The 25,170-nt window shown below is 42.2% G+C and overlaps 1 protein-coding gene across 7 annotated transcripts in view; it reads left to right on the top strand.

Annotated features, from left to right (window-relative positions):
• Positions 1 to 25,170, top strand: part of vipas39 (VPS33B interacting protein, apical-basolateral polarity regulator, spe-39 homolog) — a 63,948-nt gene that overhangs the window by 6,998 nt on the left and 31,780 nt on the right. For 6 of the 7 annotated variants that reach the window (XM_048537373.2, XM_048537371.2, XM_048537368.2 and 3 more), the window contains exons 5-8: positions 3,242 to 3,310; positions 4,797 to 4,861; positions 21,770 to 21,826; positions 23,656 to 23,748. In XM_048537373.2, coding sequence (XP_048393330.1) covers positions 3,242 to 3,310; positions 4,797 to 4,861; positions 21,770 to 21,826; positions 23,656 to 23,748 — 284 coding nt within the window. The remainder of the gene's footprint in view (positions 1 to 3,241; positions 3,311 to 4,796; positions 4,862 to 21,769; positions 21,827 to 23,655; positions 23,749 to 25,170) is intronic. The other variant, XM_048537374.2, reaches the window with a different exon arrangement.

The raw sequence follows: 25,170 nt of genomic DNA, 5'->3' as shown, positions 1-25,170 counted from the left end.
TTGAACTGTCCATACCCTGGAGCAAGATATGTCCGCTCTATCAGTCTCTCCCACCCCACATTGAGAGGTAAGAGTGCTAGCCTTGGACAACAAGGCTACGTTTGTTGGAATGTGGCATCAAGGAGCCCTAGCAAAACTGTAATCAATGGGTATCCACTGGGTGGAGTCATTCCTGGCATGTAGAAAGATGACTGTCAGTCAGTCATCTCACCTCCAGAACATCTCTACAGGAGTTGCTGAGGATGGTATCCTAGGCCAAACCATCTTCAGCTGCTTCACCAACAACCTTCCCTCCATCATAAGGTCAGAAGTGAGAATGTCTCCCGAAGGTTGCGCAATGTTCAGCACCATTCATGACTTCTCAGATGCTGAAGCCATCCATGTGCAAATGCAGCAAGATCTGGACAATGTCCAGGCTGGGGTTGGCAAGTGGCAGGCAATATTTGCACCACAAAAATGCCAGGCAATGATAATTTCCAATTAGCGACAGTCAAACCACCTCCCCCTGACTTTCAATGGTGTTACCATCTGTGAATCCTGCACAATACACATTCTAGGGGTGAGTATTGATGAGTAACTCAACTGGCCTCGCTACATAAACACAGTGGCTTCAAAAGCAGGTCCAAAGGCTAGGAATTAACTCACCACCTGATTCCCCAAAGTCTGTTCACCATCTGCAAGGCACAAGTCGGGATAGAATAGTCTCCATGGACCTGGATGGGTGCAGCTCCAGCAACAAACAACAATCTAGGACAAAATGGCATGCATGATTCGCACCACATCCACAAGCAACCACTCCCTCCACTGTTCAAAAGCAGCAGTGTGTACTATCAACAAGATGCACTGCAGAAATTCACCAAAGATCCTCAGAAATCATTTTCGAAACCATGAACTCTTTCATCCGGAAGGGCAAGGGTAGCATTTACGTGTTCTGCTCTAAGCCTCTCACTGTCCTAACTTGGAAATATATCCCCGTTCCTTCCTTGTTGCTGGGTCAAAATTCTGGAATTTCTTCCCTAAGGGCATTGTGGGTCAACTTGTGGCACATGGACAACAGCGGTTCAAGAAGGCAATTCATCACCACCTTCTCGAGGGCAGCTGTGAATGTGCAATAAATGTTGGCCAGCCAGTGATGACCATGTCCCAAGAGGGAATAAAAAAATAAATTAACAATGTGAATCCCTTTCAGTCCTAAGGCTCTCATTGTTCCAATATCCCATCCCAAGACACTGTCCTTTATGTGTGAGCTCTGATGTTCAGTGCCTGCAAGGTATTCAAACTATAATGGGAATCAAAACTTTACTACCAGTTTCCTTTGCACCAAGTCATAGTTCCCTATCAAACTTGTGCTTGCTGACCTGGATTGGCTCCTTTTTGGCAACACCTCAACTTTAAGTTCTTATTCTCATGTGTTTAAATGTTCCCTGCTGCCTCTGTGACCTGCTCCACCCTCACAACCTTCTGAGGTGCCTGCACTAACTTAATTCTGGTCTCTTTCTTATCCCAATTTTCATTGCTCTATCATTCCCTGGAGAAAGCTCACTGTCTCTTGGCCTCCCTACTCCTTTTAGATACTCCTGAGAACCTGTCACTTTGCACTAAGTTTTGATCACTTTTCCTAATATCTCCTGTGTGACTTGATGTCACAAATGTTTGAATGTCTTTCTGGAAAATTATACACTTGTGAAGTGCATTGGAAGATTTTTACAATGTTAAGGGAATTGAATGCAGTCAAGTTATTGACAATCACACACAAGCAGTCCCATCCTAGGAGTGCTTTGTGTATATCATTCAGCAAGTGGAATAGTTGAGGAGGTTGGTGTCAATTATAAACTAATTGTGCTTAATTGTATCCAGATGGAGCATTAACTGGGAATTCAGGTAAATAGTAAAAATTGAGACAGTGGTGGTTGGGTTTGGAATGTTTGAATGTCTTTTTGGAAAAGGGAGGTGGTGGCCCAGTGGTATCATCGCTGGACTGTTAATCTAGAGACCCAGATAATTTCCTGGGGACCTAGATTCAAATCCCAAAATGGCATGTGATAGAATATGATTTCAATAAATATCTGGAATTAAGAATCTAGTGATGACCATGAATTCATTGGAAAAAACATCTGGCTCCCCAAAGATTCATTGTAGTTCAAACCTTCATTGCCTGACTTTTCAAAATAGCTTGGTTAGAATGTAGAGTCTTAGACCTGTTCTGAAGTGGAATCCCTACTGTAGCTGCCTTTGAATGCTGCAAAGATAATGGGAACTGCAGATGCTGGAGAATCCAAGATAACAAAATGTGTGGCTGGATGAACACAGCAGGCCAAGCAGCATCTCAGGAGCACAAAAGCTGACGTTTCAGGCCTAGACCCTTCATCAGAGAGGGGGATGGGGAGAGGCTTCTGAAATAAATAGGGAGAGAGGGGGAGGTGGAGGTGGACAGAAGATGGATAGAGGAGAAGATAGGTGGAGAGCATAGGTGGGGAGGGGATAGGTCAGTCTGGGGAGAGCGGACAGGTCAAGGAGGCGGGATGAGGTTGGTAGGTGGGAAATGGAGGTGTGTCTTGAGGTGAGAGGAGGGGATAGGTGAGAGGAAGAACAGGTTAGGGAGGCGAGGATGAGCTGGGCACCCCCATTTCCCACCTACCAACCTCATCCCACCTCCTTGACCTGTCCGTCCTCCCCGGACCGACCTGTCCCCTCCCCACCTCCCCACCTATACTCTCCTCTCCACCTATCTTCTCCTCTATCCATCTTCGGTCCGCCTTCCCCTTCTCTCCCTATTTATTTCAGAACCCTCTCCCTATCCCCCTCTCTGATGAAGGGTCTAGGCCCAAAATGTCAGCTTTTGTGCTCCTGAGATGCTGCTTGGCCTGCTGTGTTCTTCCAGCTCCACACTTTGTTATTTTGAATGCTGCAAATTCTGCTTTTGGCTATATGCTTGCTTTTTTAGTTTCTATTCCTGATGCCATAATCACTGGATGTAATGCAGTTGCGGTGGATCTGTGGCAAGCACAAAGTCAGTTAATGCATTTTTAAAAACACATGCATGTATTTTATCACAAAAGAGTGGCAACCCCATAAAAGTATGAATCCAGTTAAATCTCAAAGTCTGAAAGATGTTGTGACCAGGGTTACTGCCAAGCTATTCTGATGATGAATAAGTATAATTCTTGCAAAGTAAGTGGAATAAATGACAGTCCTGGGTTGTCTTGTATTCATCTGACTTTGGGACTGCTTTATTTCACAGGCAAAAGGGATTCGTCAAACGCTTTATTTGGGATCGGCCGGCCTGGGAGTTTCCAGTCACTCTCTGATTGTAAGTTTATCCGGTGTTTAATTCAGTTTAGATCAGAGATTTCAGCCATTCAGACCAATTGGCCCATTTTGAGTTTATTCTGCATGTAAATCTCCTCCCACCCTTTTTAATGTAACCATATCACCACAACCTATCTCTTTCTCCATTGAATTTATCAAAAGTTTCAAATGCGTTTCTATGCCCATTGCTTCGACCATGCAGTAGTGAGTTCCAAGTCACTGGCTGATAATGAAGTTTCTCTTTCTGGGTTTATTGGTGACAATCTTTTATACCCGCCCCTAGTTTTGGTCCCCTACACAATCAGAAACACTCTACATCTACTATGTTAAACCCTTCCATAACTTTAAAAGCCTCTATCGGGTCAGCCTGGCGAAAATAGAATAAAGAAAGAACTGTGGATGTTAGAGATCTAAAGCAAATAAAAATAGAAATTGCTGGAGAAACTCAGCAGGTCTGGTGGTATTTATGGAGAGAAAACAGAATTAATATTTTGAGTTCAGTGACCTTTATCAGAATTGGGTCTGAATAGTTTTAAAGCAGGGTCACTCCTGCAGAATGTGGACCCAGCTTGTTTATCCTCTCCTGATTGATCTAATTTCTTCATGTTGTGTAGTAATTTTCCCTAATTGTCAACCTTTATTTATGGTTTTGCTACAGTACTTTCAAAACACCCTGTAAAATTATTTATAGAGTTGACTTCACACACCCTACTGGCCATTTGATTCTCAGCTCATCACTCCCCTCTTTTGAAGTGAAAGAATTAAAATGGTGTAAAATATTGTGAGAGAGTGTGTTGGGTTGTTTTTATGAAGCCTGCTCATCAGAGGGATGACCGCATGCAAGGGAGTTGGTTCACAATTGCTGCTGTCTACACGTGGTCTGTCTAATTTCTGCTGTGCTACCATGATCGGGTTCCACAATTCACCCTCTCCCCCTCTAAAAAGGCAGAAGCAAGAATTGGAGGGAAGGTTGCCATGTGGGCAGAAAGGTAGGAAGCCCTTTAATCATTCCCTCAAAAATCCCTTTTGGGCCTTGTGGGAGCCATCGTTTGAGTCTTTTTAAAAAGTCACTGGTGTAATAAAAGCCTCACTAACTAGACCAGCCTCTATTGGTGGCCCTGTTCTTGAATCATTGCAGTACATGTGCTGTAGTTGCACCCAGAGTGCTATTAGGGAGGAAATTCCAGATTTTTGGTACTTCTGTATGTGTGTGAGACATTTGGAAGGGAACTTGTAGTTGGTGGTGTTTGTGTAAGTGTTGTCCGTGTTACTGTGCATTCATGGTGTGTAGTATGGATTTTTAAGGTGCTGAATAGGATGCTGATCAAGTGACTGTACTGAGAATGTTAGATGGGCAAGCTTTGATGAAGGAATTGGTCACCTGAAGCAGTGCTCAACATTGAGACAAAGGAAATTAAAAGCAAAGTTAAGGTTGCTTTCTGTTAAATTGTCAACATGTTAATTGCTATTCAATGTTTCTGTGCCAGCTGTTGTAGGTTCAACCAACACAAGTTATGCACCTGATCTACGTAAATCAAAGGCCGACTACAAGGTGGGTGGTATGAATTGATTTAGTCTGTCTTTGTAAAATACCGGCTGAGTGCTAAACTGATTATAAATATTGTAACCTTAAAATATAAGATGTGGAGGTGCCGTTGTTGGACTGGGGTGGACGAAGTCAGAACTCACACAACATTAGGTGATAGTCCAACAGGTTTATTTAAAATCACAAGCTTTTGGAGTGCAGCCCCTTCGTCAGATGAAGTGAGAGAGAAGCACACAAAACACAGAATCTATGGGCAGAGAGATCAAAAGATCGTACAAATGGTGTGAGTGGAGCATCGTAGAAGAAGTCCCTGCAGCTGATAAAAAGTGTTAGACGGTGTGGGTAAAGTCTCAACAGCTGAATCACAAGCAGAGGAATGACCTATAATGAGGCAGAGAGATAATTACAAAAGATTAAAAATAAGGTGCTGGAGACAAATGAAATGACTGGAATTACATGATAGGTAGAAGAGTCTCAAGCCAAGGGTCTAACCACAGTTGTAAGTAATCCAAAATTGTACAAACTAATTAAGGAGGAGAGATTACAACAATTTCTCAAGGTGATGGTATCAAAACAGACACTAAGGAAGATTTTATAAATACAGAACAGTGTGGTGGAGTCACATTAGTGTAACATGAACCCAAGAACACAATTGAGGCTGTTTTCATGGGTACAGAATTTGATTGTCAGTTTCTGTTTGGCAACTTTGCATTGTTGTGCATCTCAAAGGCCACCTTGGAGGACGCTTACCTGAAGACCAGAAACTGAATGTCCTTGACTGCTGAACTGCTCCCCAACTGGGAGGTAACAATCCTGTCTAGCGACTGGGGCCGTAATTATTTACAATTTACATAGATGATTTCGAGCTGGCGACTAAGTGTGGTGTGTCAAAATTTGCAGATGACACTAAGGTGAGTGGTAGAGCAAAGTGTGCAGAAGACACTGAAAGTCTGCGGAGGGATGTAGATAGTCGAAGTGAGTGGGCAAAGGTCTGGCAGATGGAGTGCAATGTTGATAAGTGTGAGGTCATCCATTTTGGTTGAAATAACAGCAAAATGAACTATGTTTTAAAGGGTGAAACATTGCAGCACACTGCTGTGCAGAAGTACTTGGGTGTCCTTCTGCATGGATCGCTAAAAGTAGGATTGCAGGTGCAGGAGGTAATTAAAAAGGCAAATTGAATTTTGTCTGCCATTGCTAGAGGGATGAAGTTTAAAAACAGGGAGGCTATACTGCAGCCGTATAGGGTCCTGGTGAGGCCGTACCTGGAGTACTGTGTGCAGTTTTGGTCTCCTTACCTGAGAAGGGATATACTAGCACTGGAGGGGGTACAGAGGAGATTCACTTGGTTGATTCCAGAGTTGAGAGGGTTGGATTATGAGGAGAAACTGAGTAGGCTGGGATTACACTTACTGGAATTCAGAAGAGTGAGGGGAGATCTTATAGAAACATATAAGAACACAGAACATTACAGCACAGTACAGGCCCTTCGGCCCTCAATGTTGTGCCGACCTGTCATACCGATCTCAAGCCCATCTAACCTACACTATTCCATGTACATCCATATGCTTGTCCAATGACGACTTAAATGTACCTAAAGTTGGCAAATCTACTACCGTTGCAGGCAAAGCGTTCCATTCCCTTACTACTTTGAGTAAAGAAACTACCTCTGACATCTGTCCTATATCTTTCACCCCTCAATTTAAAGCTATGCCCCCTCGTGCTCGCCGTCACCATCCTAGGAAAAAGGCTCTCCCTATCCACCCTATCTAACCCTCTGATTATTTTATATGTTTCAATTAAGTCACCTCTCAACCTCCTTCTCTCTAATGAAAACAGCCTCAAGTCCCTCAGCCTTTCCTCGTAAGACCTTCCCTCCATACCAGGCAACATCCTAGTAAATCTCCTCTGCACCCTTTCCAAAGCTTCCACATCCTTCTTATAATCCGGTGACCAGAACTGTACACAATACTCCAAGTGCGGCCGCACCAGAGTTTTGTACAGCTTCACCATAACCTCTTGGTTCCGGAACTCGATCCCTCTATTAATAAAAGCTAAAACACTGTATGCCTTCATATAAGATTATGAAAGGAATAGATAAGGTCGAGGTAGGGAGGTTGTTTCCACTAGGCGGTGAAACTAGGAGAAGGGGGCATAGCCTCAAAATAAAGGGAAGCAGATGTAGGACTGAGGTCAGGAGGAACTTCTTCACCCAAAGGGTTGTGAATCTGTGGAATTCCCTGTGCAGTGAAGCAGTTGAAGCTGCCTCGCTGAATGTTTTTAAGGCAAGGCTAGATAAATTTTTGAACAGTAAGGGAATTAAGGGTTGTGGTGGGTAAGTGGAGCTGACTCTAAAAAGATCAGCCATGATCTTAGTAAATAGTGGGGCAGGCTCGAGGGGCCAGATGGCCTACTCCTGCTCCTAGTTCGTATGTTCTTATGATTGTTGTGCATTGTCCATTCATCCATTGTCGTAGCATCTGCATGGCCTTGCTGATATACCATGCTGTGGGGCATCCTTGCCTGCAGCCTTTAAGATAGACAACTTTGGCTGAGTCACGTAAGTTTCTGTCATCGACGTGTGGATGGTGTTCCCGAGTGTGATGTTAATACTCATGTCAACGACCTAACATGTCTTGCAGAAGTTGCCATGGCAGGATTGTGTGGTGTTGTGGTCAGTGTCGTCCTGAAAGCTGGGTAGTTTGCTGTGAACAATGGTCTGGTCAAGGTTTGGTGGCTGTTTTGAAGACAAGATGTGGAGGCGAAGGGCTGATCTTGACGAGATGTTTGTCATCAATGACATGTTGAAGGTTGCAAAGAACATGGTGTAGTCTCTCCATTCCTGAGAAGTACTGAATGACAAAGGGTAGTCTATCAGTCTTATCCATGTCTGTCTTCTGAGGGGGTCATTGCGGATTTCACTGTGGCACATCGGCACTGGCGATCAATGAGTTAGGCATTGTATCCCGTATTCTTATGAGGGCCTCCTTCAAAATCTTTAGGTGTCTGCTGTGTTTCCCCTCATCAGAGCAGATCCTGTGTATGCACAGGGCTTGTCTGTAGCAGGTGGCGTCTTTAATATGTTTAGGTTGGAAGCTAGAGAAGTGCAGCATCGTGAGGTTATCTGTGGTCTTGTAGTAGAGTGAGATACTGAGGTGTCTGTCCTTGATGGAAATTTGTGTCCAAGAATGAGACTGATTGTGAGGAGTAGCCCATGGTAAGTGTGATGGTGGGATGAAATTTGTTGATTATCGCTATGCAGCCGCTTCAGTGATTCCTCACAATGAGTTCAAAGGAAGAAAATGTCATTAACGTATCTGGTGTATAGAGTTGGTCAGAAGTCCTGCACAGCAAAGAAATCTTGCTCAAACTTCAGCGTGAATTTGTTGACATATCGGGGTGCAGATTTAGTCCCCGTGCTGCCCCATGTGTCTGGATAAAAAATTGGTTGTTGAAGATGAAGACATTGTGGTCGAGGATGAAGCAGATGAGTGTTAGGATGGCGTCTGGAAATTGGCAATTGTTGATATTGAGTACTGAGGCTATTGCACTGTTGTGGGGGATGCTGATGTAGAGTGCCGAAATGCTCATTGTGACGAGGAATGGTCCTGGTTTGACTGGTCCATGGGTGCCGAGTTTCTGTAAGAAATCTGTTGTTTTACAACAGAAGCTAGGGATTCCTTATACAACGGGTTTCAAGCTGCCTTCAACACAGCCAGAGAGGCTCTCACACGGGTCCCATTGCCCGATACAATGGGACATGTAGGAGTGCTCGCTTTGTGCATCTTCAGAAGGCAGTAGAAGTTTTTTATGTGAGAAGTATGCAGGATGAGAGTGCATAGGACACTCTGAAGGTCTGGATCAAAAGTCTTGATCAGTTTGTTCAGTTGACGGGTGTGTTCTTTGGTTGGATTGGCAGGTAGTTGTCTGTAGTATTCCTGGTTGTTTATTTGTCAGTAAGCTTCTTTGCAGTAGTCCATTCTATTCTGTATGACAATGGCTCCTCCTTTCTCTGCTGGTTTAATGACAATGTTGCAATTGGGCTTGAGAACATGGATGACATTGCTTTGTGCCTGGGTGGCGTTCTGCACTATCTTGTGAGCGTGGCTGATGAATCTAGCGTTAATGCATCTCCTGATGCCTTGAGCGTACATGCTGAATCTAGGGCAGCGGCTTTCTGGAGGGGTCCAATTTGACTCTTTCTTCTTTGGTCAGTGCACCACGGATCTTTTTGTTGACTGATCCAGTTCATTGGTTGTCTTATTGGGCTTGTTGCTGACGTCCTGAGGTTTGTGGAAGAATTCCCCGAGCTTCATTTGCCTGATGAATTGCTCTGTGTCTGCCACCAGACGACTGGGGACCATTTTGGTAGTTGGGTAGAAAATGAGCCCTCAGCTGGGAACTTTGATTTTGTCTGGTTGAAGGGTGCAGTCAGGCAAGTTGATGATGGATTTTCCTGTGGTGATACTGGTTTCAACTGTGGTACCAGGGGAGGCTTGGTTACTGCTGATGGTGATGCAAGTCTCTCCAGTTTCTTGTTCTCAGTGTGCATGTAGATGGTGTAGTGCCATCACTGTGTCTGTTTGGCAGTATCTTGTTGCTGGTCTGCTATATCCTGAGTGCAAGCTGAGAATATGGTCTCTATCTCGATTTTAAGGTTGTAGTGTTTGCTGTACAAGATGATTGAGGACTGTGCGAGAGGCATGACTCCACCATTTATAAAATCCTCCTTACTGTGCTGTTTTGACAACATCACCTTAATAAATTGTTACGATCTCTGCTCCTTAATTAGTTTGGGGAGCTTTGGATTATGCATTTCTTGGGTTAGACTATTGGCATGCAACTCTTATTCCCATCGTGTTATCCAGTCATTTGGTTTGTCTGCAGCACCACCTTATTTGAATTGTTTTATAACTATCTCTCTGTGTCATTTAATCAGATTATATATTATCCCTTTGCTTGTTATTTAGCTGTTGACTCTTTATTCACACCTTCTAACACTTTCAATCCCCTGCAGGGACTTATTCTATGACTCCACTCACACCACTTGTATGATCTTTTGATCTCTCTGCCCATAAATTCTGTGTTTTTTATGCTTCTCTCTGACTTCACCTGACGAAGGGGATACACTCCAAAAGCTTGTGATTTCAAATAAACCTGCTGGCCTAAACTTGGTGTCATGTGACTTCTAGCTTGGAATATAAGTAGTAGACAGAGGGGAGAGAACATGTTGCCTCTTTAGCCTGTTTTACTGTTCAAAAAGATTGTGATTGATCTTCCAAAGTGTTTCAATTCCACTTTGCAATTCACACCTACAATCCTTAATGTTCATACAATTGTTGATTTCATTCTTAGACATGCTCATTGACTGTGCATCCATAGTTCTCTGGTGAATTTCAAAGATTCTCAGTTATTTAAGTGAAATGATTTCTCTTTAGTGGCCAATTCCTTATTTATACAATATGATCTCCAGCCTGGATTCTCCACACAGCGGAAACTCAGCACTTACACTGTGAACTCCCTTAAGAATGTCATATGTTTCAAAGAGAGTAAAGATAGGAGTATTTAGGTTAATCTTTCCAAGCAATTTTTAGAGATAGTTGTCACTGCTGGAAATCTTGAGATTTATGGCAGCAGCAGACTCTGTCTGGTCAACCATGCATTAAGGAGCATAGAATCATGAAAGGTTATGGTACAGAATGAGGCCATAACAATATAGGAAAAAGAATGGGCCATTTGGACCTTCAGACCTACCTCACCATTCGATAAGATCACAGGTGAACAGATTCTGGTCTCAGCCCCACTTTCTTGTCTCTTGCCTTGCCTCCTTTGTCAGTCAAAAAGCTATTCATTGGCAATTGTGTTTGCATCGCTGAAAAACGAGCCACCCAGTCAACTCCTGTTTTCTAGAATTTAGTCTATAGCCTTGTAGGTTGTGATGTTTAAGGTGCATTTCCAGACATCCCTCAGTGAATTGAGGGTTTCTGCCGCCTCCTCCCTTTCAGACAATGAATTCCAAACCGCTGTCACCTCTCTGTCATCTCTCCTCTAACCTTTTTAAATAAGTTACTTTACCATTGTGAACTGAATGGCCTACGTCTGTTCCTGTGTCTGATGTTGTGCACTCTGACTAGATTGTTCTCTCCAACCCTCCTCACCAAACAATTCCTTGGTCATCTTGCCAAAAATATGTTTAATTTCTAACAGTTTGTCAGGTCTGTGAGCCATCCTGGAATTTTATCACCCGCTAATTGTGTATTTAAGGTAGGTGGTGGCTCTAGCAATGTCACTGAACCAGTCATCCGAAGACCCTGGCTACAGCTCTGGGATCATGAGTTAAAATCCCATCTTGCTAGCTGGTGGAATTTAAAATTCAAATAATATATCTGGAGTTGAAAGTGAGTCTGTTGTGGTGACCCTGACTGTTAACTTGCCATGTCAAAGTAATCTGCTTTATTGGCGCAACATTCACAAACAAACACTCCGTCCCCCATTGATGCTCAGTAGCAGCAGTGTGTACCATCTACAAAATGCACTGCATGAGGTCACAGGGGCTTCTTAGATAGCACCTTCAAAATGCATGACCACTATCATCTAGATGGACAGGGGCCGCAAATAATGGGAATGTAACCACCTGCAAATTCCCCTCCAAACCACACCCTATTCTTCACTGTTGCTGGGTCAAAATCCTGGAATTTCCTCCCCAACAGCATTGTGGGTACACCTACACTAAATAGAGTAACCTGATTTGAAAAAAAGAGGCTCTCCACTTGCTTTGTCGACAGCAGCTGGAGACCGCTAGTAAATGCTGATTCAGCCCACATCCCATATCTGTGTAGACTTGATGGGCAGAAGGGCCAGTCCATATTTTATGATTCTATGAGTGAATTAAAATCATAACTCTGATATGAAACAGATGACAAAAAAGAATTTGGTATTTTTCTGGTGGACAGAGGCAATTGATTATTCAGTCACCCATCTCCTACCACATCCAATGCCACTTGTTCTTCCTTGAAATGTTTTTAGCAGCCTATTTAGACATGTTATAACACATCCCTGGGGCAGGTGTCACTTTCCGAACCCAGACTTTCGGGCCCTGAGGCCACAACAGCCCACATCAGGGTAAGGGTTACAGACACAGTTGGGAGAACGCAAGCCTCCACCAGGAGACTGTAATGGGTTTCTATTGCATCGCGAGACCATTTGGTCCCATCTACAGATCCAGAAGGTCAGCACTTCCACTGAAGCACAGCAATGTCTCTGGCAGGACAGGGATTGAGCCAGTAGCTTTGACATTATTGCCACAATGCTCTAGCAAGAGCTTTTTGGATTATTTTTAGTCGACCTGTTTGGGCTTCGTGTAGAACATAGAACATAGAAAAGTACAGCATAGTACAGGCCCTTCGGCCCACGATGTTGTGTCGTGGAATAATCCTAATCCAAAAATGAAATAACCTAACCTACATTCCCCTCAATTCACTGCTGTCCATGTGTATGTCCAGCAGTCGCTTAAATGTCACTAATGACTCTGCTTCCACGACTACCACTGGCAAAGCATTCCATGCACTCTCAACTGTCTGGGTTAAGAACCTCCCTCTGACATCTCCTCTACACCTTCCTCCTAACACCTTAAAACTATGACCCCTCGTGGCAGTCAATCCTGCGGTGGAGAAAAGTCTCTGGCTATCGACTCTATCCATGCCTCTCATTACCTCGTACACCTCGATCAGGTCACCTCTCTTCCTCCTTCTCTCCAGAGAGAAAAGTCTGAGCTCAGTCAACCTCTCCTCGTGAGACAAGCCCTCCAGTCCAGGCAACATCCTGGTAAACCTCCTTTGCACCATCTCCAAAGCCTCCACATCTTTCCTATAATAGGGCGACCAGAACTGGACGCAGTATTCCAAGTGTGGTCTCAGCAGGGTTTTGTAGAGCTGCAGCAAAACCTCGCGGCTCTTAAACTCAATCCCCCTGTTAATGAAAGCTGAAACACCATATGCTTTCTTAACAACCTTATCCACTTGGGTGGCAACTTTGAGGGAGCTATGCACTTGAACACCAAGATCCTGCTGTTCCTCCACACTTCCGAGAATCCTGCCTTTAATTCTATATTCAGCATTTAAGTTCGACCTTCCAAAATGCATCACTTTGCATTTATCCAGGTTGAACTCCATCTGCCATTTCTCAGCCCAGCTCTGCACACTGTCAATGTCCCGCTGAAGCCTGCAATAGCCCTCGATACTATCAACGGCACCTCCAACCTTTGTGTCATCAGCAAACATACTAACCCACCCCTCAACCTCCTCATCCAAGTCATTTATAAAAACTACAAAGAACAGAGGCCCAAGAACAGAGCCCTGCGGGACACCACTCAGCACTGACCTCCAGGCAGAATACTTACCATCTACAACCACTCTCTGCCTCCTGTCAGCCAACCAATTCTGAATCCAGACAGCCAAATCACCCTGTATCCCATACCTCCTGACTTTATGAATGAGCCTGCTGTTATGTCCGATGGCAGATAGGACTTGACTTGCTCATCCAGAGGTAAGGATGCTACCGTTGTATCCTTTCAAAATTATTTTTAATAAACATGTTTGGAAAAGTTGCAACATACATCCAGGACAGCTGAGACTTGAACCCTGACTTTCTGGCCATGAGGTAGCAACACGAACACTGCAAGATGCTTTTTGTTCTCCCTTTATATTTACACAGTTACTTATTTGATTAACCCCATTGAGTAGCTTCACCCTTACTTTACTGTCACATTCTACCTCTTCTTTAGACATACAAACAAGTTAATAGAACATAGAACAGTACAGCACAGAACAGGCCCTTCAGCCCACAATGTTGTGCCGACCATTGATCCTCATGTATGCACCCTCAAATTTCTGTGACCATATGCATGTCCAGCAGTCTCTTAAATGACCCCAATGACCTTGCTTCCACAACTGCTGCTGGCAACGCATTCCATGCTCTCACAACTCTCTGTGTAAAGAACCCGCCTCTGACATCCCCTCTATACTTTCCTCCAACCAGCTTAAAACTATGACCCCTTGTGCTAGCCATTTCTGCCCTGGGAAATAGTCTCTGGCTACTCTATCTATGCCTCTCATTATCTTGTATACCTCAGTTAGGTCCCCTCCCCTCCTCCTTTTCTCCAATGAAAAGAGACCGAGCTCAGTCAACCTCTCTTCATAAGATAAGCCCTCCAGTCCAGGCAGCATCCTGGTAAACCTCCTCTGAACCCTCTCCAAAGCATCCACATCTTTCCTATAATAGGCCGACCAGAACTGGACGCAGTATTCCAAGTGCGGTCTAACCAAAGTTTTATAGAGCTGCAACAAGATCTCACGACTCTTAAACTCAATCCCCCTGTTAATGAAAGCCAAAACACCATATGCTTTCTTAACAACCCTGTCCACTTGGATGGCCATTTTAAGGGATCTATGTATCTGCACACCAAGATCCCTCTGTTCCTCCACGCTGCCAAGAATCCTATCCTGAATCCTGTACTCAGCTTTCAAATTCAACCTTCCAAAATGCATCACCTCGCATTTATCCAGGTTGAAAGTAAACAAAAATAAGTTTTTCAGTGTTATACATCTTATAATCTTCCATATTCCCCTTTGTCTAAACCAAAAAATTAAACGTATTTAACCATAAAATAACCAAAACAAAACGTTTTCTTCTTTATATTAATATAACCTGTTTACCACCAGACATCCCTCTTCAAGGATGTCTAATAATTCCTTTTAAATTTTGTCATGAAACATTCTGCTGATTGGTGACCTACATCTACCTGCTTAACTTTACAAATCACTTTTCTATCTTGCACTTTCTTTATGCTAGCAAGATGAATCCTCACTTTTATTTAGTCGTGCTATTTCATCAAATAAACATTATCCCAAAGAGAACCGCTAACAACATAGTGGAGGTTGCCTCTTGTATGCAATTTCCTTAGAATACTGGATTAATATAGCCCTGTATCTATAGCTTCTAATAGCATCAATATTTCAGCGGATAAAGTACTTTCAACCAACCTTTTATTATCTGCTTGGTTTTCCAGCCCATTTATTATTCCTTCTGGCAAAGAATGACAAATGTAGATGTATTGTAATGTCCTTCTGGAAGATTTTCATGTCAAGCTTTTTTTTTGAGCTTAATTTTATTAATATTTGAGTTGCTGTTAAGATTTCCTCAATGCTGCCTGTTTCCTCCTCATTCACCTGACTGGTACATCATAACTAGCCTAGCATTGATCTCGTCAGAGTGCACAACATAAAACACAGGACCCGCAGTAAGGCCATTCATGTGATCGAGTTTGCTCTGCCATTAAGTGAGATCATGGCTGATCTGATGATCCACAACTTCACTTTCCTGCCTTTTACTTATAACCCTTGATTCCCGGTGTAAAAACCTTAGCCTTGCAGTAAAGAATTCCACACAGTCACCACCCTCTGACAGAAGAAAATGCTTCTCATCTCTGCCTCAAATATGTGACCGTTTATGCTGAGATTGTGTCCTCTGGTCTGAAAGTTTCCGATAAGAGGAAACCTCTTTCTGTGTCTATGCTGTCAAGTCCCTGAGAATCTTGTATGTTTTGATAAAGTTGCCTCTAATTCTTCGAACTTCCAATGAGTACAGGCCTAACCCACTCAACCTCTCCTCATAATACAGTTCATTCACACCTGGGATCAGTTTGGTGAACCTTCTTTGGACTGCCTCCAATATCAATATCTCCACTTAGACCAGGGGTCCAAAACAATTATGCACTTTTAGCAAGACTCGCTACTTCTATACACCATTTCCTTTGAAATATAGACCAACATGCTATTTGCTTTCCCTGTTACCTGCTGCACTTGGATGCTAGTATTTTGTGAACTCCCAAATCTCTCTGTTCTCTAATTTTCTGCAGCAATTTCCTATTAAAAAAAAGTTTAACTGTTTAGTAAAACTTCTCAACTGATTTTTTATTTTCTGGATACAAATTTGTCATTCTGTGAGGACCTGGCCCAATTTAATGAGATGTGGTTGCAACAATTTCCATTAAGACGTTGCTCCAAAGTTAGTCATAATCTACACTGTACAATATTTAAACTTCTATATTTACAGCCCACCTCGCCAACCAAAAGCCTGACTTCCAATCTTAAATTTTTATTTTTCTCTATTGCACAACATTCAAAATCCATAGAACCTCCACACAGAAAATCCACATAGAAATGCCTGCTCGTTTCTGTTTGTGATACTAGTAGAACATAGCTAGATCTGTTTTGACTGAATATGACCAGCTTTCAACAGGGCCTATTTAAGTAAAAGACACAGGACTTTCACTGCATCATTTAACCTATAGACATAGTTGTTTAATTTCAATATCATCTGCTTCTTTAGGTGGTCTCAAAAAAGATTTTGTCCCATCAGGGAACATGTTTCCTGTGTATATCAATTTACATGATGGAACTGACTGTCCCATAACTGGCACCTTTGTGTATATACCAAATTCTTTGTAGCTATATTTTTCCTTCTATTTTGTTTGTAGTCGCTGAAGCTTCCTAATCATAACCGCTTCTACTTCTGAATACAGTCTACCCCATGATCTTTGTTCTTGTCAAACGATGACAGCTACTTGACTTCCTGTCAGTTTTTGTGCCAAAATAAGACCTCCCCCTCCTTTGATCAGAATTCCTTTGTGGATCTTCTGTTAGGTTGATGTCCACTTCAGGGTCCACAGTCAGAACTCATCGTATGATTTCTGTGCTTCCACATTTTTACCTCAATTTTTCTCAATACATGTGTCTTATCTTCTGTCCCTTTTCCTGTACCTTTAGTCAGTGTTTGTATTTTCTTGTGGCTTTCCTTGCCCTCTCTGTAGTGGTAGCCTTCCTCTATTCATTGGCCCCTCAGGCATAAATGTGACTTTACTGCCAATTTTAGTTGTTGGCCTCTGGGACAAAAAAAGTCCTGTCCTTCAGAATCATTGTGTCCATCTTCAGTGAATCCTTCATCTGCCATTGTCTGACTCAACATGTGTGTGAAGTGCATGATGCCTCATCACCTTCTGGACTTGTTTAGATTCTACAAATGTGTAATCAGTGCCAGTTAACTTTGAGGATTGCACCCTTAAAGATTTTGTTCACATGTTGTAACATTACTGTTTTTCATCATTGCCAATGAACTTGCCCAGACTTCTGCGCTCTTTCTAATCTCCTATTGTTCCCTGTTCCCTGGATTAAACTTCATTTCTGATGGTATTATGCAATTACTTAAAAGTCTCCAAATTTTCTCTAAAATCTGTCTGGATGAATACCATGCTGTCACTGTATGGATGAAATCCAAGCGTTCACCAAAGTGGAACCAATTGTAGTCCTTTCCCAAACCTGTCATTCATTGCCAAAGAAATCTTTTTGATTTGTCCAAAGAAACCAATTGAGAGGGACTGTCACACCCAAACGTTTGTAAAAAGTTCTTTGCATGGACTACCCATGCCAGCATGGCAGATGTCCATTTACAACTTGTTTGGTCTGCTAGAATTTAATAAAACATCTCATCTGTCACTTCATGATTTCAATTCTCACACTACATCCTGACTAAAGGGACGTTGTGTTGCTGTGTTCATTATCACAATGTTCATATTCTCAGGCTTGTCCTTGAATTAATCATTGTCAAGTTTCCCTGTTGTTAGTTCAGAAGCTAGCCAGGAAACACCTTTCCCATTGTCCATGAATACTGTTTTCTCATCACTATATATTGTAGACTGGCTAAGTGTATTTGCCATGTTTATAACAGGCAAGATGTAAATATTTTCTTTAACCCATTGCCACACTTGGTTAAATGGGAGTCTTGCCATGGCCCATGGGCCATGGTGGAGTCCCTTTTTGCAGATATCACATTTCTCACTGGTCTCCTCTACAGTTTTATGTTTCCTCATCTTACTGCTGTAACCTTTAATAGACTTTTTAATCCGTGATCTTATGCATGGGCAAATTGCCAGTTTAGCTTTGATAGAAGTAGTCATTCTTCCTTTAAAATCTTATTGTCTGCTGCCAATAACACTGTAATATTTTGATGAGAGATGTGAGATCTTGTTCATGAAATATGATGATATCCAGATTGTGAAAATTATAAATGCATTGCGTTGCCAAAAGTAATCTTGTTGTGTTCTATTGCAAGTTTCATTCAAGCTCCTTTCCTGTACTGCCTGGTCAACAATATAGTTATTTCACTTGACACCATGTCTATGTTGATAAAATAGTCAACCACAGCTACTTCACAGGGAATCACCTGTCTTCTGAGTGACTAAAGCATGTTGTCAAAGCTCAAACCTAAAGCAAGCAGACCACTCAAATGCCTTAAAGTTCCTTCACCCTTTATTATTTGGAATCTAAATAACAATTTAAGCAATCACTCCACATGCTATGAATATGCATCCACTGCCCAAAACCACATCTTTGAATGAGGCCATGATTAAAACCTTAATTACTAGATTGAATGAGGCTCCTTGCAACAATTCTGTCTGCCTGGTCAGTATCACCACCTTCTCTTTACAAATCTTCGGTATCCTGCATAACTTCAAAACATTTATTGTTCCATTTAGGATTAATTCATCACACAATAGTATTTTTAGTCATATAAAAGACACCTGTTGACTATCTCTGGCCATTCCTGGTGTTTATTCTGTTGTTATAGTTCTTCAGTTCCTGCTGATTTAATATAATTGCTAAATGTATGTCTGTCCTCACTCCTTTTAGTTAAGATTCTCCTTTTATACAGATGATTGTGGTCTGCAACTGACAGTGAGGAATTGCTGCCATAATTGAATCCTTGTATAAAAGTAAATTCCCAGAATTTACTTTAACGCTTCAGACGTTTGCTCCAGAAGCATGCTTCTTTCTAAAAATCTGACCCCAATAATGCTAGAAATCTCTCCATGTCTAACACTTTAGCATGGCCAATAAATTTAAAGAAAACACTGAGATCAGGATTTCCATATACAATTTTTCAAATTTGTACATTGTTTCTTAAACTCCATTACATATTCTTCTGTGGAACAACAGTTCAGTTTTCCAAATTTATTGGCTTGAACATGTCCCATACACAGGTAACAGACTACCTTTCTTATACATTTTGCCCATAAACGTTATCCAAACTTTCCTCAGTGTCCAGTTTTTCAACTTTACATAGGAGGTGACAGTGCCAAGTCTGTTCTTTGCTTTTCCTTTGATAAGGCGGTATTCAGTATCTATATTATTTTCATTTTTTTCATAATAATCACATGCAGCTTCTTTAAACAGTGCTGGAAATTGTATCCTGACACCTTTCAACCATTCTTCTTAAAAATAAGTCAAATTATAACCTCCTGTTGAAGAAAATAGAACAGGACTGCACAAAAATTGGACCTATTACCTGCCATGGCTTTGTGATTCCACTTGCCAAGGACATTTCGTGGCCCTTTTCAGTCTTGCTAATTCATTGTTTAAGATTTTTGCTGCCTCTTTTGTATTCCTAAAAAGCCTTGTCTGATTTCAGTTTCTTAAATCTTACATATGTTGCCTTTCTCTTTTTGACTAAACTTTCAATATCTTTTGTCATCCAGGATTCCCAAATTTTGCCATCCCTATCTTTCATCGTCACAGAAACTAGCTGGTCCGGAACTCAGATCAACTGGCCTTTAAAAGACTCCCATGTGTCCAATGTAGATTTTCCCTCAAATGACTGCTCCCAATCTAATTTCTCCATTTCCTGTCTGATACTAATGTAATTAGTATTCCTCCAATTTAGCACTTTTATTGAGGGCTGTCTTATTCTTATCCAAAGTAAGAATTATGACTGAAGAGGATAAAAAGATCTTTGACTCAGAGTTTCAGGTAAAAATAAAACTCCTAATTCTCAATTTTCACATTTGGGCACCCATCTACTGCTACCAATGTTAACTTGGATCTGACTCTGTTTCAGGAATAGAACTCAAGATGCCTTTATGGCTATAATTTATTGACCATTGGTTACCCAGCTTCTATTGCACTTAGTACCACCTGTCCCTTTTTCTCCCCACTCCACCCAATCTACCTTAAAAAAAAATCACATTCAGTATATCAGCTAAGACACGGTACGGTAGACATCTGTAGCAGGTGGCTCCTGAACCCAGACTTCCTGGCTGAGAGGTAAGGCACCACAAGAATCCCCTTGCCCTCCTTTATATTTATATCTTCAATCAATCTATTAACTCCGGCCAACAGCATTAATCTTTGTGAGACTGACATTGACAACTAACTTTACTCACCATGAGAAAAGGTATTCTTCTGCTCTTCTCTCTCCAGCCCAGTCATGATTTTGAAAACCTTTTTAAAATCTTTTCTCAACTTTTTCTCTATGGAGAACATGCTGCCTTTTGTTGGTTGTGGCATTGAGTATAGGAGTTGGAATGTTATGTTACAGTTGTACAATTCATTGATGAGGCTGCACTTGGAATATTGTGACAAGTTTTGGTCATCCTGTTATAGGAAAGACGTAGCTAAACTGGGAAGTGTGCAAAGAAGATTGACGAGGAGTTTGGACAGGATAGGACTTTATTCCTTGGAACATAGAAGAATGAAGGGTGAGGCGTATAAAATCATGAGGGGCATAGATAGGATGAATGCATATAGTCTTTCTCCCAGGGATGGGGAATTGAAAACTAGAGAGGAGAGGTGAGAAGGGATACATTTAAGAAGAACCTGAGGGGCAATTTCTCCACACAGGGAGTGGTGTGTATTTAGAATGGGCTGCCAGAGAAAGTGGTTGAGGCAGGTACAATAGCAACATTTAAAAACATTTGGATAGGTACATAGATGGGATGTGTTTAGAGGGATATGGACCAAATGCGGGCAATTGGAACTAGCTGAGTGGGCACCGTGATCAGCATGGACCAGTTTGGGCCAAAGGGCCTGTTTCCATGCTGTATTACTGTATGATTCTATTACAGTCCCACCTTCTTCGATCCATCCCCATACTGAAATAATGTGGTTGTCTCTTTAAGTAAAATAAAAAAGAATTGCAGATGCTGTAAATCAGAGACAAAATTAGAAATTTCTGGAAAAGGTCAGGAGGTCTGGCCGCATCTGTGGAGTGAAATCAGAAATCAGTTCTGAGGAAGGGTCACTTGACCTGAAACATTAACTCTGATTTCTCTCCACAGATGCTGCCAGACCGGTCAAGCCTTACCAGCAATTTCTATTTTTGTCGCTTTTAACTGTTCTCTGAAGTGATCTTGCAATCCATTCAGTTAAAAAGCATTAATGGATGAACAACAAATACTGGCCTACATCCCATGAAAGAATAATGTAAATGTGCTTTATGACTCCAAGATGAAGATTTAGGGAGGAATAACTCTTTTCTGTGCATTATTACAGAAAGCAGTGCCCAGATATTGCAATGAAAAATGATGATTATACATACTTTATTTCATTGAATATATTAAGGCTAAAAATAGCAGACAGCTATGTGGGAATATGCTTTTATTCATGTGTGTTGCTCTTTAAGAACCTCTCTTTTTCTTAAATGAATGTTGCTTAATAGGGGATTTGCAGTATGGTGATTGATTACTTGTCCAGTAACAAACACCTGAACTAATGATCCATAGCACTAATCCCTCCATGTCAACTGGGAATTTGAATTCAATTCATTGACAAAATATGGAATAAAAAGCTATTTTTCACACAATGTAGTGCAGCAGGTCGAGAAGACAGCTCACCACCATCTCCAGGGTAATTAGGGATGGGCAATAAATGCTGGCCCTCCGAGTGATATTCACAGCCTGTGAATGAATAATGAAAGATTTGACATTAAAGGAGTTGGCTGTGAACTAGTTATGTTCTTGTGAAGCTTGTTTGGTTTTTATTCTGACAGGTGATTCACCTTGAGTTTCCTCCTTTCTCTTCACAGGACATTTCATTTGATTGGAGTCCACTGGAGACAGTTAGACAAATGCAGAAAGGCAGGGTATGGTGAAATACTGACAAAGATACTTTTGCACTCTACTGTACTCTTCTCTTTGTGTTAGTGTTACTGACACCAAGCACTTCCCACTCCCTTTCTCCAGTGTCATTATAAACATACCCCACCCATCGCCAAGATATTCCTGTACAAGTCATGAAAAATTGCCTGTTGCCTTGTTGTCAGAAAGTAGGACTTTCAAACAAATAGCACTTGCTGACTACAACCTGCTCACTGAGTCTCCATTTGGATTCTGCCAAGTCCACCTAACTCCTGAACTCATTACAGTCTTAGTACAAACATAGACAAATGAGCTCCAGAGGTGACATGAGAATGATTACCTTTGACTTGAAAGTCATAGTTGACAGACAGCGACATCCACAGACATCAGGCAAATCTCCCTTTGGTTTGAGTCATACCTTCCACGAAATGGGATGGTTGTGGTCGTTGGAGGTGAGTCACTTCAGCTACCAGATTTCTATGCAGGAGTTCCTCAGATTGTGACCTTGACCCAGCAGTCTTCAGCTGCTTCATCAATGACCTTCTCTTCACAATGTTCAGCACCATTCACAACTTCTCGGGTACTAAAGCAGTCCATGTCCAAATGTAAGACTGGGAATGTATCTAGGTTTGGGCTGACAGGTGGCAAGTAACATTCATGCCACGCAAGTACCAGACAATGAATGCTTGTTTCTAACGAGGGAATCTAACCATTCAAAGGCATTATCATTGCTGCATCCCTACAGTGAACATCCTGGAAGTTGCCATGGACCATAAACAACAATACTAGCCAAATAAATATTGTGCTACAAGAGCAGCTCAGAGTCTAGGAAGTGTCCATTGAGTGACTAATCTCCTGACTCTCTAAAATCTGTCTACCATCTACAAGGCATGAGTGAGGAGTGTGTTGAAATATTCCCCATTTGCCTGGATGGACGCAGTACTGACAACACTGAAGAAGCTTAAGACCATCCTGGGAAAAGCAGCCTGCTTGATTGACATTGCATCCACAAACATTGACTCCCTCCTCCATCAACACTCAGTAGCAAAAGTGTGTACTGTCTACAAGATGCAAAACAAGGATTCACCAAGCTTCCTTTAACAACATTGTCCAAATCCATGACTGCTATCATTTAGAAGAATAAGCGCAGCAGATACCTGGGAATAGCAATCCCTTCTACAAGTTTCCCTCAAAGCCATTTGTTCCTGGCTTGTTTATTGGAACAGCGACACTGTTCCATCATAGTTGCTGGGTCAAAATCCTGGAATTTCGTCCCTAATGCCATTGAGGGTCTAGCTACAGCACATAGACTGCAGCAGTTCAAGAAAACAGCTCACCACCGCCTTCTCAAGGGCAACTAGGCATGGGCAATAAGTGCTGGCCAGCCAATGTCATCCACATCCCAGAGCGAATATGAAAAAACGTTAAGTATGCTGTGTGCCTACAGAAAGCATTCTCTTCAAGAGGGATTTCAGGGTGAATGGAATAGTAGGCTAGAGTGGGCAGCATGATAGCTAAGACTGGCCAACATTCACAGAAGATTTTGTTCCTGTGATCGTTCTCATATCATTTTGTTCTTGCTTCATCTCCAGGACTATGACCAATTGTAGTGAACCAGTTGCTGTATCTGGCTAAAGCAGACAGTCGGCCCCTGTGCCTGCAATAGGTTGTGACCTGAAACATTGAAAACAGTATGTTTAAATTGGATGGAGAAAGATTAATCTAAATTAAATGTAACTGCCCTCTTTCTCTCTCAGACATTTACACACACCAATTTCTATCTTTTTACAACCAGCATTTATTCTTGCTTATTGTGTATCAATTTGTTTTTCAGATGTACTCTTTGGAAAGGTTTCGCTCCTTGAATGACAAACTACATCTCATGGATGAAGCTGTTCGTACACACGATGGAAATGTCATTACTGCAGTGAGTACTCATTGGAAACACCACTTGGTTTATCACTTCTGATGCTGAATACAGTGTGAATCTCAGTCTGATGGAAAGTAGTGAGAGCAAAAGGGATATTTAAGCCTGACTGAAACATTTAAACCTCTCTCTCTCTCTCTCTCTCTCTCTCTCTCTCTCTCTCTCTCAACCTCTCTTGTACGTGCTCTCACTCTCACTCTCTCTCTACCCCACCCGCCTTTCAGATCTTCCTTCAAGCTAAGTAGTTTGGCTCACCTTTCTGTTTATCTGTTTAAGACTTCTTTGGTGGCTGGCTCTAAAATTTTCTTTCTGGGTAGCAGTGGCCTAGTAGTATTACCACCAGACCAATAATCCAGAAAACTCAGCGACCGTCCTGGGGACCTGGGTTTGAATCCCACCACGATAGATGGTGGAATTTGAATTCAACAAAAAAGAATCTGGAAATAAATATATCCTCACCAGCATGAAATTGTTGCTGATTGTTGGTAAAACGCATCTGGTTCACTAATTCTCCTCAGGGAATGAAATCTGCCATCCTCATCTGGCCTGGCCTGGCCTACACGTGACACAACAATGTGGTTGACTCTCAGTTGCCCTCTGAAATAGCCGAGCAAGCTATTCAGTTGTACCAATCGCTTAAAAGTCTCAAAGAAATGAAAACAGACGGATCATCTGGCATCAGCTGAGGCACTGGAAAAGACAAACCTCTGTCAACCCTGCAAAGTCCACCTCACTAACATCTGGAGGCTAGTACCAAAATTAGGAGAGCTGCCTCTGGCCCCATGAAGTCTCATGGGCAAGGAAACCTCTTGCTGATTACCACATACCTTCTACCCTCAGCCGATAAATCGGTGCTCCTCCATGTAGAACAACACTAAGATGGCAAATGTACTCTAGGTGGGGGATTTCAATGTCCACCACCAAGACCAGCTTGGCAGCAGCATTGCTGATCAAGTTGGTGGAGTCCTAAAGGACAGAGCTGCTAGATTAGATCTGCAGCAGGTGGTGATGGAACCAACTAGAGGGTAAAGTCTACTTGAGCTCATCCTTGCCAATCTGCCAGCTATAATTGCATCTGTCCATGACAGTATTGGTGAGAGTGACCACTCCATGGTCCTTGTTGCAACAAAATCCAACCTTCACATTGGGAATCCATCATGTTGTGCGGCACTTTCACCGTGCTAAATGGGACAGACTTTGCACAGATCTAGTAACTCAAGACTGGCCATCCATGAGGCGCGGTGGGCCATCGACATCAGCAGTATTGTACTCCACGATCTATAACCTCATGGTCCGGTATATCCTTCATTTAACCATTACCAACAAGCTAGTGGATCAACCCTGGTTCAATGGGGAACACAGGAGGATGTTCCAGGAGCAGCACCAGGCAAATTTGAAGATGAGGGGTCAATCTGGTGAGAC

This window comes from Stegostoma tigrinum, chromosome 10 (assembly GCF_030684315.1).
Source record: "Stegostoma tigrinum isolate sSteTig4 chromosome 10, sSteTig4.hap1, whole genome shotgun sequence".
Lineage (NCBI taxonomy): Eukaryota > Metazoa > Chordata > Chondrichthyes > Orectolobiformes > Stegostomatidae > Stegostoma > Stegostoma tigrinum.
This window is presented reverse-complemented; position numbering and strand designations above follow the sequence as displayed.